Raw genomic sequence first — 14,566 nt, forward strand, 5'->3', positions numbered from 1 at the left:
TAGTGGAGACTTGAAGCTAATTGGACCAGTTGGGTTTTGTTGGACTTGAACTGCATTATTAGGAATGAATTGCAATGGTTTTCAGTTGCGTTATCTCAATGGGTTCAAACACAAGCCAGCGTGGAAGTAACTCAGGATTGACACCCACAGAATTGAATACAAATTTCTGCACATCTCTTAATATTCTTCATTGTAATTTTGCTATCTGGCACATGTTAAATCAGGTTTAAGATATGGTAAAACAGAATACACATTGGTTGAGAAAGTGTCAACAAGGAACATTTTGGCTTGCCTACTTAGACATTGTTTTTTTTTCTTCGGAGTAAAATCACAGCCGCTGCACAAATGGCAACTCCCGCATGACAAGCCAAGATGACGTGGATCCTGTTCTGTGGTCCTCTTTGTAGATAAGGCGCCATGCAACACATGTGAAGACTTCTGGACATTTATTTGCAGGGCAGGCGATGGCTCACAGTGGGACTGGGATGATTTTCAAAAAACTCTTTATACTCCTATCGTTTTCATGTAGCCAATTGGGGGAGCTTTAGATGTACTAAACTCCCAGCTGAGCAATGAATAGTTATTGTAACTACACAATTACTTATACAAACCTTTAGATTCACACAGATTAATGGATATTTACAACATATTGTACTACCATGTTTTAATGTGGCTGTATTATCCATCATATCAGTGTTATTGCAATGTTTTTAAAAAAAAAACAAATATTTTAAGCAGAGATTCAGAGAACTGTCACAGCATGATACAATATGTTATAATTATGGGACAAGCTATGTTAGTATTGTTTAGAGGTAAGGTTCACAACATTAGCTGGGACTATGTGCGTGGGCCAGTGAGAACTGCTTAGAAATGTGTTACTTGGTCGTGGCAACGATGGAATGACTTTCTTGTTTTTTGTTTTATTCATTGATGCATTTCCTTTTGCTTTGCTCAAGTTGTTATGAAGTGTGTGCTTATTACATGTCTATATTAGAGAGTAACAAAATGCAAACCAAAAATATTTATGCATTTTTTTTTCTTTTTATTTCTTCTATTGAACCGCCTTCAGTACATGTCAAACAAAAGACAGCACATGGCTACAGATATATATTTTTTCCACCCTTTAGCACCACCTGGTGAATCATTCAGTAACTCCTGCTTAACATATAATAATTAACTTACCCCTCCCTATAAATACGGTACTAGTAAGTAGTTATGAATGCCACCTATTGATTAGCAGCCATTTTTTAAACTTCCTAATTTCCCCTGATGTCAATAAAGAACCTAATTTGCCCTCCACTTCATTACCATGCATTTGAACATGAGGGGTTCTTGGGGTAGCCGCCACCCCAGTCAAAACACAGCCGTAGCCTTGAATGGGTCTTTTTAGAGGTGAAATCAATTGAAAGTGGACTGAGGGGGAGGAATCAGGTTTATTTGGGGGTCCCACCCTTCCCCCATTTAGGGTCTCGACCTTCTAAATCTGTAGGGGACCTCCATAAAGCGAGGACAACGACCAGACCCGGAAACTCGCTTACCCTACAAAATAAAAGTATAAACAACTGTGTCATAAGTATTTGCATTCTATATATTTTCTAGTATAGTGTAATATTCAGAGCATACATATTCTACTGTATAAAATATTGTAGAGCGTTAATTTTCTAATTGCAGTGGAGTATTTTACACTTATTCTCTTAAATGTAACCGGAAATACCTACATTGCTTTGCTTCTCTAATATTGGTGGTGTTATGTGTCATGACTTTAGCCCCGAGTTCCGTCCCCCAAGTCCATAATGCGGCGTTACATTCGTGCACTGTTGATGTGCACGGTGTTTGCCGCGTTATCGGGATTGTACGTTTATAGTACACTATTTGAAGCGAATATGTCGGCCGGGGGAAACGGAGCGAAGAGGGTTTACGGCCCCCCGAGAGTGCTCGGACCCAGGCACGGGGACCCGGATAAAGCGGGGCCACAAAGCTCACACCGGCACAACAGGTAAGGAGAATTACACACGTTGTCTTCACTCTTTATTCGTTTTGACCGTTAATAACTTGTGACTAAAGATGTAAATTTGGAAAAGTGTGATGGAATGAAGGGTTCGCTAGCTTAATACGTCAACGGCTTGGGTCAGAAACGGGATTCACGCGAGACTTGGGCATGGCACTTGGAAGATGATGCGTTCAGGTACGTTGCAGAAAGTTTGACAGTCTATAGAGTTAAGTTCTTACGGGCATGCTTGTGGAGCAAAAGCAACCCATCTTAAAATTGTGATCGCCCTTGTGTGTCGATCGAAAGAGGAAGACCAAATTGACCATAAATAGCTGATTTCAGTGAGTGTGCGTTGCGTTTTGTGTTGTTGTTTTAAATGTGATAATAAAATTTAGAAAATGGTGATTTTGTAGGCAAAAAAAGTTTCAATGACAATTTGTTTTGTACCCTGTAGCGATGGCAATCATCAACTCCTCCATTCACGGCAATGCTAATCAAAATAATTGATTTTTTATTTTTGTATTTAATTTTTATTTTTTTTGCTCATTTCGCAAACCAGAATCGGTATCTTTACATTGTTTACCATTCAATTTAACCCATATAGAAAAGGAGAATTCCAAGTGTTACGTGGAATTAATACCTCAAGCGGTTTAGTCGTGAGAGAAATGAGTTCGAGGTGAACTTTCTTAGCGGATTACGTAAAGAATGGCTTTGCCCTCGTGCATTCTGTATTCAGAGGGCTATCACTATCGAATATTTTTAGAATCGAATATTCGATCGAACGGTTATGGTGGCCGACGGGCAAACAAAAAAAAACCAAATGCAACAAAGGAAAAATGCTGCAATCACAGAAAGGAAGGTAAAGGAATGCTTCATGATCTTTATGATGATGGAATAATGCCACTCAGGTACATCATGCGTCAGCGAGGCTGGCTGGAGGTAGACGGCCGGCGCAGACCTCAGCCCTCCATGCACTTGGCTGTGGTGGCCTGTGGCGAGAGGCTGGAGGAGACGGTCACCATGTTAAAGTCGGCAGTGCTTTTTAGCATCAAGGGCCTCCAGTTGCACATCTTTGCTGAAGACCAGCTACACACCAGTTTCATGGAAGCAGTGAGTAATAGTCAAACAGATCAAAAACCAAGGGATTTCTATTTGATGACTCACACTTGCTTTATTTTTTATTTTTTGCATGCTGTGATGATTGATTAACCCTTCGTTTCCTGTGTTCTAGTTGGAATCCTGGCCCGCTTTTATCCGCTCCAGGTTCAACTACACAGTCCACCCCATCCGCTTCCCCAGTGACAATGCAGCAGAGTGGAAAAAACTCTTCAAACCTTGTGCCTCCCAGAGACTCTTTCTACCTGTGAGTATCAAACACTCTGCTACTTTGAGGGAATGCTTTATTTGTTGGATATTCTTGTTTTTGTGCACAGCTTATCCTAAAGGACGTTGAATCTTTAGTCTACGTGGATTCCGACATCCTCTTCCTCCAGCCTGTAGATCGGCTGTGGGATTTTCTGTCTCTGTTCGATTCGGCGCAGCTTGCCGCCATGGCCCCAGAGCACGAAGAACCCCGCATTGCTTGGTACAGCCGCTTCGCCCGGCACCCTTTTTATGGCAGAACAGGCATCAACTCGGGGGTCATGCTCATGAACCTCACAAGGATGAGGAATATGTTCTTTAAGGTGAGGGGACAATTTGCTCTGTTGTTGTAATACAACTAATGAACACAAGATGTCCCTCATCTACTGCATTACCTTAAAAATTAAATCATGGCTCTTGTTACACCCCAAATCCTCTTTCTTGACATTACAACTACAATTTCGTGCTGACAGAATGATATGACGTCTGTGGGGCTCAGATGGGAGGAGCTGCTGATGCCACTCCTTCAAAAATATAAACTGAACATAACCTGGGGAGACCAGGATCTTCTTAACATAATTTTCCACTACAACCCTGGTGAGTTGCGAGTCCTGTTTATACATATGAGTGATAGTAGTTGCACATGGTGGTACTTTGCCCAAGTGCCCACGAAATAGCACTACAACTACATTGTGCTTTGAGCCACATGTTTAAAAAAAAAAAAAAAAAAAAAAAAAAAAAAAAAAACATTTACTGTAATTTCTCGTGTATAATGTGCACCCATGTATAATACGCAGCCCCAAAGTTGACCTCAAAATTCTGGAAAACCCTTTTTCCTATGTATAGTCCATTTTTCCAATGCATGATTTTGCTTCTACCCATATGATCAAAACATGAAGTATTATCTGTATTTTGTTGTTTTTTTTTATAGAATTATTCTGAAGTTAAGCACTTTATTTGAACATGTAATCCTTTTTTAAAAATGTATTTGCTCTTATTTTGAAATTCACAGCCCTACTTCTATTTTAGTAAATGAGAACACACACAGTTGTGCTCATGTGTTTGATTACCCAGGCAAAATTTGTAAGATGGGTTGAATTCTTTAAAGAAAAGATGAAGGACTAGGCGAAACACATTTAATTTTATTTTAATGGGATTCAAATTAAACGGTCAAGCATTTCAGAAAAGCATTATCATTAAACAAAACATAACCATAAAGAAATTAATGATGGTTGTTGTTCATTCATCAGTCATATTAAAAAGCAACAACTATATTTTACAAATTCTGCCAAGGTATGTAAATTTATGAGCATAACTGTACATATATGCAGTCATACGTAGCCCCCTGTCATATTGGAATTAAAGTGTCCAGCTTTTTCATAACCACCAGATGGCGGCATACATTTATAAAATGTGAAAGTTTTTTTCCTTTTGCCCCTATACCTATGTATAATGTGCACTATTGACTTTTGATGATTTTTTGGGGGTGGGGGAATGCGCATTATACACGAGAAATTACGGTACAAACCTTTGGCTGACTGTAAAGATTTTTGTGCTTGTCCAGAGCTGCTGCTGGAGTTTCCGTGCCAGTGGAATTACCGTCCGGATCACTGCATTTACGGCAGCAACTGCGCCTCCGCCGAGGACAACGGCATCTACATCCTGCACGGGAACAGAGGCGTGTACCACGACCACAAGCAGCCCGCCTTCAAATCGGTCTACGAGGCCATAAGAAAGGTGACTTTGTGTACGAGTTGTATGCTTTCACGATTTGTTGTCCTTCAGCTAAACAATTAGGATTGGAAGCATTTATTTGTCAGATTACACAAATTAGGGGTGTGATCAGAAAGCTAATTTCCCTCCCGCGAGGACTTTTATGGGCTGTTTCCTATTACTGTAATAATATTGACGACGGGGCTGGCATTTACTTAATGAAGCCATCAGCGCAAATCTCATCCCATTCCTATTAACCATCGCATACATCAGGGGAATGGTGGATCCCGAGCCAATCACGTGCAAAAATCACCTCAGTTGTATGGTAGGCAGTCATTTGATTTCACGGTTCTTCTTGAACATATCACTACAATGGGTTGAGCAGCTGCTAGGACAAACTGAAATGATACTAATGAAAGCATACAGACAACACTTTGGACATTGGAACATACTGCCATCTTAACATCATCTCGCAAAAAGCCTGTGAGTAGTGATTGCACGAAACGTGTTGAGGTTTCAAAGCGCGTATGGAGAATCCAGGTAACGATTTAGGAAGCGAGAAGTCTGTCCCAACTAAGAACAGCTCATATGAGTGAGTGGTTTGTGCTCATGTCTGTAGACTTGAAACATATAGAAAAAAAATGGGTGTGAATTTTGATTAAAAAGTGATGTAGTGTTATGTCTAAATATGTATTTTAATGACATATTTCTCATTTATAACAACGTATACCATATCTACACAAGTAGCAGCTTGTTAAAACAATACATTTTAATGCTTTATATAAATGCACTGAATCAGGGGTGTCCAAACTTTTTTCTGAAACAGAATTATCTCTCTTCAACAATATGAGGAGAAATGTTTACTAATATTTCAGTTGTAAATAGTTTATTTGCATCTTTGCATAGCTAGAAAAGGTGTATATGAAACCAATTTCGTATTAGTAGTAGTCAGGGGTGTCACAAACCACCACTTTTTCAACATTTACAATTTTCATGCAGCCCCCCCCCCCCCCCCCCCCCTAGAACTCTTTAAAAAAATAATATAAAATAGTGTTGCGAATTGTCATTTTTATCATATGTCGTGGGCTACTAAAAAATGAAGGGTGGGCCACAAATGACCCCCGGGTCACAGTTGGGACACCCCTCCATTAAATTAACATACAGTGGCATGGCCCTTAACAACCGTTTCACTTTCTCACATGGGTCCTTTCAAAAAACGAATTGCTCACCCCTGGATTAAATGAATGAACCACACAGGACCTAATTAGGGTATTTTTATTTCCTTCATCGTATCCCATTCGGAGACTGTCGCAAGACGGCAAAAAAGCCGTTACAGATAGTTCAAACAGCAATCGAGGTTTAGGCCAGCAGGAGGAGGGTTGGGGGCGAGGGGGGGGGGGGGGGGGGGGGTGGTGGTGGTGGTGGTGGCTTGTGTGTACATGAAGCCTCAAGAAATGAAACGTTTTGGAAGCAATTAGTATGAAAGCTTCAAGGCTTCATATAGGCATCACTGCCCTTGTGCTCCTCACAGGGGCCCTTATATACTGACACTAGCACCAGTTTTTAAATAAAAACAAACCAACCGAAAAATATGTTCTATACCATTCACCTGATTGGGGAGACACCCATTTTAGTCATTTGCCACCATTTGCCGTACAATTTGCAATCTTATTTAATCATCATGTGATATGTGAAGCCTTAGATCACCGTTTAAGATGTTTTGTTTTTAATCGTAATAAACATAATTTTTACATTTTAAAGGGGTCAAGGCACACCTCATTATGTCTGACCTGCCAGATTAAGGATGTATTACTGTGATGATTCAGATTTTGAACAATTTTGTTTTCAAAATGAAATAGTCACATGATTGTTATGATTATATACACATGTAAAGCGAGGACTGCCACACAAAGAAAATGGAATACGATAACAACGGCACACCACCCTGTCTGTCTGGGTCTCGAACTTTCATTAAACTTTACAGCCGCCAGTGCGATAATGTGGACTCGGGAGCGGGCATGCCGGCAAGCCCCCCATCGTCGTCGCACCAAAATCAATAACAGAAACTGTAAACGGGACTTTATGACAAGCCAGCGTCTTACACACGTGTGCTCATAAAAAAAAAAAAAAAAAGAGAGGAAAGCTGCTTCTCGTTGTGACCCGGTGTCAGGAAGAGCAAGCAAATGAGACGGTGTTAAAAAAAAAAAAAAAAGGGTGGTAATTCCTCTTTGATTTCCTCTGAGCATCGTAAAAGCTCCCTCATTATGTTGAACTTTCTCTAGTCGTTCCCGGTTATCGCTGGACGGTGAGCCTGAGGCATGAAAGCGAGAGAGTGGGAATCTCACCGCACAGGCCTCCCGGATTAACTTTTTAATTTATCCATTCGAGAGATACCAGCCACTCCAAAGCCGCCTGAAGCTCCATTTAACATTGCTTTTTTGTGTTGTGGGAGGGGGGAGCCGTGCGTTCCGAGGTCACTTATAGGTTTGAGTAAGTTGTTCCACAGCAAGCTCATTTAAGGAATGTGTTTATGGATCTTGATTTGTGCATGCTGCAAAAGTAAACTGTTCCCACAAACTTGGAATTGTCCGAAGAATGTCAACACAGTGTTTACTACTACAGGCCTTCTAAAAGGTTTTGACTTCAGGGAACCCCTTATAGGTGTGGCATTTTTCCAAGGTCCCCCGCATAATCCTAACGGCAATTCAACAAAACTGTCGTGCACACCCCTAAATGCCATAGGATTTATTTATTTTTTTCAACACTTCAACTTTAAAAAGGAATTTAAAACAAATGATAATTGGATTCAAAATTTATCAGGGCCTGACTGATTAATTGGTTTATTGGATTATTCGCCCTTTTCAAATCGACAAAATTTGAAAAAAAAAATTTGGGCCGATTTTAGGTTTTTTTTTTATTTTATTTTTTAATTTTTTTTTTTTTTTTACAAATTAACACATTACAACATCAGACAAAAATAATGACACCCAAACAAATGTTGAAAAAAAAATCTGCAAAAATTGGCTGAAATATTTTTTTAATTAAATACATAGTAACACATTATAACATAAGACAAATATAATGACATTAACACAAACAGTTTTTGGTCAATTCCAGCATTTATGTATTATATACTTTTTAAATGGATCTGGCAACTAATCGCTTTTCAAAATTTTATTCTGCCAAATATCGGCATTGGCCTCAAAGAAAATCCATATCGCTAGGGCCCTATGCATCGTCGCTAGCCGATGTGCACTACATTCGCTAACAACTGCAAACAGAGAGGAGCTAGTACAGAAAAGGACAGTCACTGTTGCCAGCGTAGCAATTTGCCCACTATATTAAGTATACACCTTTTTTTTTTTTTATATGACACAACAATAATTTATCACGACACCAGTTGGAGAACCACTGGTCTAGGACGCTATACTGACGATCCATTTGATCGTAGTACTCGTTCGGCGCCGACCCGGTGGCGTCACTGCTGGCCCCGCTGGAGAAACAGCTGTTGAAGACCACTCACACCTACTGCGGGAAATCCCACGCGCTGTTCACCAAGGCGCTGGGGCACGGCCTGGCCCGCATCGACAGGAAAGCGGCGCACGTGTGGTGACACGGCCGTAAGCTGCATTAGACGTACCTCTGCAAAGCGCACCCTCATGAGGCCATTTTATCGTTTTTTTTTTTTTTTAGCTCGAACTTCTCTTCTATTATTACAGTCTCCATGTTTTTTATTGACTAACTGCAAAAACCTGAGAAGAGAGAGCCCTTCACCTTTCCATATTGGAGAATCTATCAAACTGTATCAGAGAATGAAACGTGTACGCTTTTTGTTAAAGTGTATTTTGTTATGATGCCACTCGACTCATGTGTGCTATTATATCGTGTGTGTGTGTTTTTTTTTTTTTTTTTTTTTTTTTGAAACTGTGAATTTACGATAACGTTACTATTTTTTCTGGGTATGTACTGCAAAACTCCTCAAACCAAAGTACATTTTTATTACAATGTCATTGAACGTATAAGGGCTGAAATACTGATCTTATACAAAACAGCCATGGTGTTGTGGTTGTCGTGGATTTTATTGCGTTATATGCGTTATACATTACGTCTGAATAAAGATCACTTCTGTTTTGTATACTTGCGAGAGCAGTGTTGTTTTTCAGCACTGATTATTATTATTATTTGATTTTACCACACTTTCAATCTGATCGTGTCCATTTTTGGCCAGCCTGTCATATTAAGGCATTTAAAAAAAAATGTCTTTTGCTTCTTTTACTACAAGTTTTCACCGATTAGTTCTTGTCATTGGTATGAAATATTTGTTCATTTTCATTTGTAACACTTCAATTCCAGTTTGTTTGCACAATGCACAGGTTGTAAAACAACCTCAAAAATAAAAGTTCTCAGTGCCGCGTTCCGCATCGTACAGTCTCTCTACAGCAGGGGTGTCAAACTCATTTTTGTCACGGGCCACTTTGTAGTTATGGCTTCCCTCGGAGGGCCGTTATGACTGTGAACCCATATAAAATATTCTCTCATATAATGACATATACACAACAAATTGATGGATAACTAGATTTAAAATCAGAAGCCAATAAACAAATGTTCAACTATTATTACATTTATTTGAAAAAGGTGATTGGTAACATAAAATGCTTCCCATATCTCAACATTATACAAGTAAGAAGAAACATGAAGTCGCCACACATGATTTGCTTTCGCGGGCCACATCAAATGAGGTTGTGGGCCGGATCTGGCCCCCGGGGTCACCAGTTTGACACCGGTGCTCTACAGCATGCAAAGAAAGCGTCCACTTCTTAAATTAAAATGTAACTATTCAGCGGAAGGTATCACCACTTTTTAAAATCAAACTTGCGTCATTTATTGGCTCCGTTGGAGGGTAGTTAGACATTAAACAGCATTTATGGAAACAAAGAATGCTTGAAGTCCAAAAATTGATAAATGATGTAATCGGGGAGAAAACATGAAAAAACTACAACTTTCAAGCATTGAGTGTCGAGTGAAACCCATTGTACCCAATGCACAGTATATGATTCAATCCCGTAAATTAGCAATTCAAGAAATCTGGTTTTCAATGGTGTGAGTGAGCCAGAAGTCACAAATAAACATGTTTCGATACTAGCGGCGTCTTCCTTGACAAGTCTAACCACAAACAACAGTTTGACTTTCCCTACGACCACCTAATGGAGACAGATGCCGTGCTTCTCCAACAGATCGATGCACTTGTCGATAACCTAAAAGCAGCCCACCGGAGGTGCTCCGCCGTGTGTGCCTGAGCTCAGAGGTGCTCATAAAGTGTAAATGATGGACCAATAACCGAGGACTATAGCTGTGATACTGTACAGTATTGACTAGGGGGGAATGACTTTATGTTTTCCCCATTAGGCGTCCGATACAGGCGTCTGGGTATGGCTCCCCGGGCACATTGATACATTGCATCAGAATTAGGTGTCATTCATCACTATGTATCTATATGAGAGCTTATCAATTACCTTTATTGACCCGTGCTTGGATGCAACATATAGCAGACTATAGTCACCCCGCAGGGAGACGGAGACAATGGCTTGACTTGAGCAACACATTGTAAAATTCCATATTATCCACCCTTGCTTCGTTTTTGTCAAACTATGTTTTATATCGTAGTAAAAACACACATTGGAATATTTATTTATTATTATTTTTTTTAATCCAGCATATTGAGCAGCCAGAGTGGAAGATTACACAAAAAAAGGAGAGAAAAACAAGCGAGACAGTGAAGTATCTCAAGGTGAGGTGGACCATTTTTCCCATATTGTGACAGTAAAAAAAAAAAAATAATAATAAGTTCAAAAGACTTGATGGGATGAGGGCATTTCAGAAGGATGGTGAAAGGCCTGATCGAGTGTGTTTTTGATGGGGGGGGGGGGGAGGACAAGGTCTGCCTCAGCCAATACAGCAATTAGGGCATCTTTTGTGCGCTTTCTTTTGGATGTTGCACTCACAAAATGGTTGCATCAAAAGAAAACAACCTGGAGATGTCCAACACTCAAGTTCAAGTTCAGTGGGTCTTATTTTACATGAGTGTATAAAGAACTAAAGACTGAATTATAATACAATAGTTGTAAACAAACAAAAAAAAGAAGTCTAAAATGTTATATAGTTGTGGGGAAAAATGTATATGTTAAACAAAACACCTCAGTCAGTATTTTTGCTTCATTTTATTTATTGAATTGACTTTAGGACGGCATCACAAAATTCGCAAAATCCAATTCAGTTTGCATCTCGGTATTTGAGAAATAATTATTAAATATTTCATTCATTCTTGATCCACTGATTGGCTTGGACAAATGACACGTTTCTAATGACTTATATTAAGGTCAAAGGTACCAAATATGGTTCTTTCATGACATCCTTTGTCGACGCACTTTTAGATTTGATTACAAAACAGCCGTTAAGGGTAAACTTCAAACTGTGAGGAAGGCATATGCTTATTTAATTTTTTTTATACCAGAAAATATCATGTACTGGGGTTTTATATTCTCTGTTTGAACGACACTGTCGGAACACAGGCGATATCGCCAGCTCTTGCGTGCTATTTTTTGCACATTTGAGCTTGCACATGCGTGTGCTCAGCGCAGCAGGCTGGCATTTACATGTTGTAATAGAGTCTATATATCACGACTGTCTGTGTCATGTTGCAAACCCCCCCCCTCATTCAAATGTTTGCACGTTTGATGTCCGGTGAGATTGAATGTGACAACTTTGCTCGGCTCGGTCACATCAAGACGGCACAGATTGCTTTATTTACTTCACAGCTTGTAAGCGCTGCCCGCTTCTCAGACTGAAAATGCCACACGGAGCCAAGACAGAGGATTTCTGGGCACTCTTTTTTTTTTTTTTTTCGGGGTTGTTTTTGTCAAGCAATACTACTTTCGGGAGCCAGCTCGAAGAAATCTTTATTTTTCTGCCAAATGTGGACATCAGTGTTATATTTGCAATCAACGAGAAGGACAAACTGCTGCCTCTGCAAAAGATATGCTCATATTTTATTGACACTGAAGGGAACAATCTAGTTTTCTGCCATTCAAACATTCTTATCCTCCATTTTCCATCCAGTGTGAGTTTGTTTAGAAATGGCAGCCTTGGGGGGGGGGGTTCAAGGTCTTCCGCTCTGGAACAGACCGAGGCAGACTTGAGAGCCAAAATAAGGTTGCCGCATACAAAAGACATCCAAGGATAATGACAAGAGGCCGCAAAATAGGACAGAAGTCCCTCAGAAAGTTGTTCTAATACATTTTTCTTCCAGGCACATTTGCATTGGGAATGATGACCACATTAAAAAAATGGCTTAAACCAAAGTTGAAGCTGTTTGAGATGTTTTTGTATGTGCGTGCTGCTGCTTTGTGTCCAAAATCTGGTCTCTTTAAACATACACACGCGCACACAAATTCCCCCTGCGAGCTTTTCAATTAGGTAATTACAGTGGCAGTGAATAGAGCCTGCGTGGACACTGGCGTTCTATTGTAGAAGCACCTGTCCCCCTGTAGACAGCAATTACCTGCCTGGCTGGAGGGGAGTTACAGGCAATTGTCTCAATGTGTGTGGGGAGGCTATATTGTGTATGTTCGCCCAGTTTTTGTTTCATCTGCAGATGAACACATTCACTGCCATTGACGGCTTTAGAAGTCAAATGTCCATATCAACTGGGAATGCTGGCAGTGAATGAGTTAAGTGAATCTAAGTCGCTTGTTTTCAGTGCAGAAGAAACTGTTCACTTAATTAACCAGATCGTGTGCACAGCTGCTTGAGTTCACACAATCTTATCGGAATAGCTGCATGAAACATTGTGTTTATGATGTACATGCATTTTTTTAGACAACCACAACGTAGCCCTGAATTGTCTCATGAGTTCCATTAAAAAAAGAACATCTATAATCACATCAAATATTTAAAATAATAATAATAAAAACTGTCAAAAGGCTTTTTTTGGGGGGGGGGTGTTTTTATAAAAGATAAATTTGGAGATATGCTTTTATTGAAGAGCAATCAAACGCATTTCACTTTAAGTCGAGCAAATCAATGTTCGATGGACACAGTTATTGGACTGAGTTTTCCCTCGCCCAGACGCAAGAGTTTCAACTCCCAAAGAAAATGGATGGATAAATTAGTGTTTCCCAACCTTTATTGAGGCATGCCACCAAACAAAAATATCACAAAATGCAATGTAGATCCAGTGAACCTCCGAGGATATAGGGACCAAGCCTTAAGAATTGCGGGAATTTGCGCGTATTTGACTCCAACTCAAAAAGGTTTGTAATTGCCTATAGATGCCACAAAATAGTGGCAAATCACTTCTTTTTTTTTTTGGATCAGCACCAAAGCAATATTTTTTATATTAGACATGACTTTGTCCTGACCACTAAAACAGCGAATATGTGAGCTTCTCAGCAAAGAACGGAGGCACGGTTACTCCCCAAAAATCTGTGACCAAGCAAATTTGTGAATGCTTAGCTGCATTTATACATGGGGCATTGGATACTGAAATAATGATGAGCAAATGACAAATCTTGGCCTGTTTAGTTCGACACAAAGCTGTTATTTAGTTGTATGAATGACAACAGGTGGAAACACAGGCTAAATGTACCTTCTGCCATCGACAGCGTTGCATTGGTTTGCCTATCACTGTGTTCTTGGCATAGATAGATGAACAAACATACATTACTTGTAGTAATTAATTTTCGAACCAATTAAGGGAAATTGCTTGTAAATCACCGGAGTAAACGTTGCACTGTTTATCCTGCATTTTAAGTAAAAGCCCCCACCCCTTTGCAAATTACAGCCTTGCTGTTTGCGGGCGTCTTATCTCGACCAGAGGCTCCCTCAGGTGTCAATTTATGCCCTGGCTCTATTTTATTGATCTGCTCGGACGTGCATGCATGTAAGGCTCCGAAAATCCGTTAAGACAAGATGAAATGCTGACTACAAATTGGCAAAAGCAAGTACGCGTGCACGTGTGTGTGTGTCTGTGTATTTCACACATGTACTGCAATTGTTCAAGCCCTAAAGGTTGAAAAACACCCGCTATATGTTCCCATGACGATAGGGAGCTACTGTGTTAATTAAAACCTTTAAGTTGTTGTTATTCCAAGTGATGGATGGGTTAAAGTGTTAAGGCTTCCTACATCTTAATTATCTCTATTAAAAAAAAAAAAAAAAAAGCAGGCATACATGAAGATGATTTGTCTATCACTTTAGACATGACGTCAGTGATTAAATGCATAGGCTAACAGTTAAGCATCTTGGTGGCTTTCCAAGTCAGCGTAATCAAATGCATTTAGAGAGCTTATCGGTCCTGTTTATCAAGCCCTGATGTTCCGGGGAGAGGATATGAGGCTGATGGCTTTTTTTTTTGTGTTTTTTTTGTTTAAGCGATCAATCACCGATAGAGTCAGGAGCGGGGCGACTAACGAGGTCTCCTAACGAGGGAGCACGGTGAAAGCA

At 39.9% G+C, this 14,566-nt stretch overlaps 1 protein-coding gene across 10 annotated transcripts in view; it reads left to right on the forward strand.

Annotated features, from left to right (window-relative positions):
• The first annotated feature begins 1,445 nt into the window (after window positions 1-1,445).
• Window positions 1,446-14,566, forward strand: part of gxylt1b (glucoside xylosyltransferase 1b) — a 52,426-nt gene continuing 39,305 nt past the window's right edge. For 7 of the 10 annotated variants that reach the window (XM_061762094.1, XM_061762090.1, XM_061762088.1 and 4 more), the window contains exons 1-6: window positions 1,446-1,996; window positions 2,899-3,100; window positions 3,222-3,353; window positions 3,424-3,675; window positions 3,826-3,949; window positions 4,917-5,089. In XM_061762094.1, the coding sequence (XP_061618078.1) occupies window positions 1,794-1,996; window positions 2,899-3,100; window positions 3,222-3,353; window positions 3,424-3,675; window positions 3,826-3,949; window positions 4,917-5,089 (1,086 nt within the window). In that variant the 5' untranslated portion in view covers window positions 1,446-1,793. Of the gene's footprint in view, window positions 1,997-2,898; window positions 3,101-3,221; window positions 3,354-3,423; window positions 3,676-3,825; window positions 3,950-4,916; window positions 5,090-8,465; window positions 9,201-10,778; window positions 10,854-14,566 lie in introns of those variants that run through there. The other 3 variants (XM_061762085.1, XM_061762084.1, XM_061762091.1) reach the window with 3 other exon arrangements.

This window comes from Phyllopteryx taeniolatus, chromosome 22 (assembly GCF_024500385.1).
Source record: "Phyllopteryx taeniolatus isolate TA_2022b chromosome 22, UOR_Ptae_1.2, whole genome shotgun sequence".
Classification (NCBI taxonomy): Eukaryota; Metazoa; Chordata; class Actinopteri; order Syngnathiformes; family Syngnathidae; genus Phyllopteryx; species Phyllopteryx taeniolatus.